At 40.1% G+C, this 5,929-nt stretch overlaps 1 protein-coding gene across 1 annotated transcript; it reads left to right on the forward strand.

Moving 5' to 3' along the window:
• Window positions 1-4,348: 4,348 nt before the first annotated feature.
• On the forward strand, window positions 4,349-5,502 carry LOC142129770 (protein BTG3-like). Its single transcript, XM_075194372.1, has 2 exons — window positions 4,349-4,551; window positions 5,364-5,502. The coding sequence occupies exons 1-2, from the start codon at window positions 4,349-4,351 to the stop codon at window positions 5,500-5,502; spliced, it is 342 nt and encodes a 113-aa protein (XP_075050473.1).
• The last annotated feature ends 427 nt before the right edge of the window (window positions 5,503-5,929 follow it).

Raw genomic sequence — 5,929 nt, forward strand, 5'->3', positions numbered from 1 at the left:
TTAGAACCTATGGACAATTTTACACCACATGCTCTGTTATTTCATTTCTCCCAGATAGACACATTATCCAGTTCCAAAGAAATAGCCAGTTTTTTTAGTTTTTTTTAACGACTAGACATGATATGCAATTAGTATTCAAACACCATATTGTCTTAACATTGTTTGCTAGATTATTTTTGTTTTTATTTAGTAGTGGTAATTGTTAGAGATGTTCACTGACCCCCTTGTTATGGTTTTGGATGCATATTTTTATTATAAATTGCTAGAATATGCTAAAATCACATAAATTTGCTCTTTTTTTCCCTACATTATTATTAACATCCATAACACCAATCTTCAGTCATTTCCAGTCAATTTTGACCACCTCACAGGTCACAATACTATTTTCATCCACTTTCGGCCAAAGACTGCAGTGAGCTGGCTGGATACTAAGAGACAGAGCAATGGCACAAAGACACTTCAGTTGACAGCACATCTAGGAAACATTGCCACACAGCAGTCACAGAAAAGCAAAGTGGTGCAAGATGGAATTGTCCTTGGGCCCTCACACCCTTATGCTAGCTATTAAAATGGACATGTACATTATAACAAACCAAGCACTCCAGCAACAAGGAGTGTCACTCTTGTGGCTAAAGTGCTTGGTTTGTTTAGGCCCCCACAAAACAAGCTACTAATAGCTTAGCTGCCTTAATACCAACAGTGCTGTCAATGAACGCTACAGTGGCAAGATTGTTGTTGTACACACTGATGGGGGTGAGGATGATGACATCATCCTCACACAATATTAATTCATCCCCGCTGTAATCCACCATTACAGAAGTCTCTGTACTTTGATGTAATTGGCGGTAAAGGCCTTCCTCATGGAATTTGTAATTAATTTTGTTGAACATCATCTTTTTCACATTTCTAGGTAGTAGCCTCCTATGCTGATCGCTGACCAGGTTCCCTGCGGTGCTGAAAACTCTTTCCAGGTACACGGTGGAGGGTGGGCAGCTTAGGTATTGCAAAGCGAGTTTGTATATGGGTCTCCAAATTGCCTTTTTTCCTCCCAGTATGTAAAGGGACTGTCTGACGTATCTATTTCTATGCTGTCATTAAAATAATCCTCCACCATCCTTTGGATGTTGATAGTAGGATCAGGTGGAGTTACAGTAGAGGTGTCACGGTTTTTGGTCAATTCTTTTAGACCAGACGTCAAAATGTTGTGTTGAGTCAATTGCATCATACCTGGGTCTCTTGGGAAAGCTAAGTTTTTTTCTAGCAGCAGCTGAAACAACCTGAAGCAGCCTGAGAAGCTGAAGGAGGAGACATCGTCGTGTCATCTACCACTTCAGATGTCAACTTGCTCACCAGAGCTCCTTGCATCTCTTGAGATCTGGGTCCGTTGGAAACAAAGAGCTCTTAAACCTAATATCAAGCACAGTCGCCAAAATGTAGTGATCTGATTTCAAGATTTTGATAACTCTTGGATCCTAGCAAGTACTTGATCTACACGTCCGACTTACTTAGCGTAATTGCTTTGTTTCATCTCCTCCTTCAGCTTCTCAAGCTGCTTTTCCAAAAGTCTAAGTGAATCCTTTGGCTCAAGCTAGCAGTGTCTGAACTGCCTTCACAGGTGACTACTTCGAATGGTTTCAGCACCTTTCACGACATGAAAAGTATTCTCCATTTCGCTTGAGTAAAATGCATCCCCCCTCCTTTCTTAATGCTATGGCTTGTGGAGTAAGTGTGGATGGCTTTTTGCTGTTCCTCCATCCTTAAAAGCGTATAAATGGTGGAATTGCACCTTGTTACCACCTCTTGCTTCAGTTGGTGGCAGGGCAATTAAATTATTGTTTGTAGCTGCTGCAATCTCCTACATGCTGTTGCAGAATGCCGGAAATGTCCCAAAATGTTATGTGCCACAGACAGCATCTCTTGCACGTCCCTGTCATTTTTTTTAAAAAAGCTTTGCACCACCAAGTTGATTGTGTGAGCAAAACGGGCAAAGTAATGAAATTCTCCCAGCTGTAATACTCTCACAATATTGGTGGCGTTATCAGAAATGACATATCCTAAGGAGAGTTCATATAGCAATGACATGCCTTAGTTTTCAGTTTTGTCAGCTGTATGCCTCTAAGTGATACACAGAGTAGCCTGCCTCTGACAAATGTGACGTAGTTCAGTACATGCTGCTGCTGTTCCTGCTGGTGAAGGTGAATCACCAACCCAGTTTGCTGTCAGTCATATAATCTTTAGTTTGCCCAGATCCGCTTGTTCACATATCTGTGGTTAAGTGTTCAGTGGGTAGAATGGCATTTTGTAGCCCAATAATTACATCTTTACGAACCTTCTGGTAGAGGTCAGGAATAGCTTTTCTAGGAAAATATAGTCTTGATGGAATTTGGTAAAAGAGAAACAAGACCTCAATTAACTGTCTAAAACCAGCTGCATCAATAGTGGATATTGGACACAGATCTAATACTAGCATAGTCGCCATGGTGTCTGTGATCCGCTTTTGTAACTGGGTGACAGCCTTCATACTTGTATCCTCTTGCAAATGATTATTTAACAGTCAATTGTTGTAAACTACTAGTAGTCTTCTTCTTGGTCTGCTTCTGGGATGAAGATCCTCCCACATCAGCAGCGGGACTAACGCTCAAGAATTCTTCAGAGGAATCCTGGATAGTGGAGGAGTCATCTAGCCTTAGTAACTTGGATGCAGGACTAACTCCGATCACTAATGAGAATATTGATGAGGAAGGGATTGTGGGTGTAGATTGCAGGTGCCTGGATCTAGGTGAGAAAAGGAAGCTAACTGATGCTGGTCTGTTTGTTGTTTTTGTTTTTTTTAACATAAGTTTCTGATTTTCCCAAAAGCAGCCTAGTTGACTCTCTTCAAATGGTGTAATATGGATGAGGTTACTAGATGGTTAATGTTCCTACCTCTACTGACTGTGGCTTTACAAATGGCTAGAAAACTCTTGTCAGGGATTGAGTAAAAATAATTCCACACATAAGAGATGGATTTTTTGGTTTTATGCCCAGGCATGATAATGGCCTTATCAGATGCAAGAACTGCTTCTGGAGGACTTACACAAACAACATCATCGTCATCAACATCCTCATTAGTGTCGTCGTCCGCTACATAAATATCCCCCCTCATCCTTTTTCAAATCCAAAGTGGCATCCTCAATTTGAGTATGATCGGCTATATTTGGGCTTCTTATCCGCACATCTGCAGAAATGCTGTAAGGAGGCTTCTTTATCAGTACAGTATCCGAAAGGTCAGGCTTAGACATAGCACTCGTGGATAGACTCTCCAGGGATTTGTCATTTCTGAATCTGAACATACAGTTTCTTCTACTGCCTTACTGTATTTTTCCCAGCTCTGCTTTTACAGTAAAAAGTATTTGGGCACCGGTTTTTGAGTCAGAATGGCAAGGTCCTGCTTCTTCATGATTCTTCTTACAAGAATGCTTCACTGACAGTTGCAGAACTAGCACTAATACCGAAAGGCGAAGGCCTGATTCTTTCCATGCCACTGCGTGTGTAGAATGGTATGTTGGCAATTTTATGTTTTTCTGCAGTTAATTTTACCTTTATTACATATGGGTTTTTTTTCATGACCAAGGTAAAAGCTTTTTTTATTTTTTACATTTATGTTTTCCTTAAAACCTCTATGCACTTGAACATAGAATTTAGCAGATGACATAGAGGGATTAGTATTATCATGATTGGTGCCAGCAGCTGCTTGGTACTCCTGGTCTTCTTTGGACTGATGTGAATCCACATCAATGGCACAGAGCAATGTCACTGGAGAATGCCAAGAACGCTGCTACCCCTTCTGTGTCTGTCTGCGAAATGGTGCCAGATCTCCGTGGAGGGCGGTACTTATAGAATCCAAAACTTGCAAGATCTGATGATGCAACAATGATGTTTTGCCTTATTTTCAGTTCAGAGGGATTACGAAAGTACCGAGTTAGCCCGGTACTCGGATCTGCGATGTTTAGGTGGGCTCAGTTTTTGGAAAACCGAGCCCGAGCATCATTAGTAATTATACACTTACTAGAGAATGTTTGTATGGATGTTCAATTCTGTCCCATCCCCCTGCCCTACCCCTGAATATTGAATTTAGAAAATATTCTCTCCAGAATCTTTTTGCATTTCTGCAGTATCTCCAACAACAAATAAACTTACTCACCACAATTTCTAAAGGTGCTGCTGGAAACATCACAGTTTACTTTTTCACATTTGTAAAGTGTCGGGTAGACTGGACTTATTGTTCTGATATTAGCATATGAAAAAATGTAGATGACAATATGCAACAAAAAGCTAAAATTGTTTTCTCTCTCTCACATCAGATAATATGGCTGAATTAGCAGCAATCCCAGTGGAGATGAGGACAGAGCTGGTGGCTGGAGTGGAATTTATTAAGACTCTGGTCAACAGATTACATAAATTGGATCCGGTGATGGTTGAGGTGTATGGAGAAACGTTGGCTGAGATTCTGTACCATAAGTACATTGGACATTGGTACCCAGAAAAGCCAATGAAAGGCCAGGCATATAGGTATCTCATCATGTCTTATTTCTTTCTTATAGTACCTGAGAATAGCAGTCACATATTTAAATGGTCGTGGTGTAGGTTCTAATTTTACTAATCTTGGTTCTAAGAAGCCAATATAACCTACACCTGTAATCTCACATTTTTAAAACTGCAGATTATAGTTACAAAGCTATTTCCCCCTCATTTAGAGGAGTTTTCCTCTTTACAACCTGTATGAATGATTGCTGTTTTTGATGATAATTCCATGAGATCAATTATTTCTAGACTTGGTCATAACCTTTACATTAAGCTTCATGATTCTATGTAAATGGAAATGTGAGGGAAGTTATGTTTGGCTCAATAACCTTTTAGTGTACTGTGTCTTCTGATGGAATTCTATTTGATGTGCACTAGGATAGTCGGTGAAATTAGACTTTATGGGCACACAGCAGGGGCAGCCATCTCTTGAGCTGAACCAATATTTTTAGGAATGCATGACTAGAAGTGCTGACATCACTGAGGCAGCCATATTGTGATCAGAACCAGTATTTAGTGTCAACTATAAATATGTCTCAAAATATTAGCAATATGTTTATATTTTAAGGAAGTTGTGAGAGCTTGTAACCAATTTTTTTTGTCATTCAAAATCGGTATTATCAACATTATTTTGGTACACATTACATTATTAAAGTTGGAAGGTGTTATAAGTGATCTCCTTTTGGGTTTTATTTTTAATTTCTTTACTAAACATGCCTGTTTAATTAGAAACTTCAGTCATCAGGCACTAGTTTTTCTTTCTTCCATACAATCTAATGGGTGATTATCTTACTTTTCAGGTGTATCCGGGCCAATATACATAACAGGGATGAGAGTATCCTGGGAGCTTGTGTTCACAGTGGGCTAAAATACCAGGAACTGACCTTGCCAAAAGAGATGACCGTGTGGATTGACCCTTATGAAGTCTCCTGTCGATGAGCAGTGACTCTTATAATTTAATGATTAATAGCATTAGGAATAGATGGTTTTAAATGTCAATAACAATAATGACTTCTTTAATGGCAGGTTGGGTAAAAGAGGTTACCCATACACAGTGACTAGGTTTGACCCTAGGGAAGTTCGTATTCCTGCAGATTCCTATTCTTCGGAGGATCAGGAAAAAATCTCTTCTCCTGCCAAATGTTCAACTCCCACACCAGAAGTTGACTGTTCCACTTGGAGATCTTCAGCCCCGTCCTCCCCCAGCGTTAAGGTTGAAGACAGTGACAGTGGGATAGATGGCAGGTCTGAGGATGCCAACACACCTCTCATATCATATAGCCCTGCAGAAGATGCTAAGCGGAGGCGCTCTACTGTGGAACAAGCGACTTGGGTAAGGAATAAATACGGATCACATTACATAGTT

The sequence above is a fragment of the Mixophyes fleayi genome, unplaced genomic scaffold, assembly GCF_038048845.1.
Source record: "Mixophyes fleayi isolate aMixFle1 unplaced genomic scaffold, aMixFle1.hap1 Scaffold_3160, whole genome shotgun sequence".
NCBI lineage: Eukaryota > Metazoa > Chordata > Amphibia > Anura > Limnodynastidae > Mixophyes > Mixophyes fleayi.

Bases quoted from the DNA above. Each gene is read 5' to 3' on its own strand.
- LOC142129770 (XM_075194372.1), top strand. From the start codon at position 4,349: ATGGCTGAATTAGCAGCAATCCCAGTGGAGATGAGGACAGAGCTGGTG. The intron at 4,552-5,363 runs GTATCTCATCAT...CTTACTTTTCAG, and splicing joins ATGAAAGGCCAGGCATATAG to GTGTATCCGGGCCAATATAC.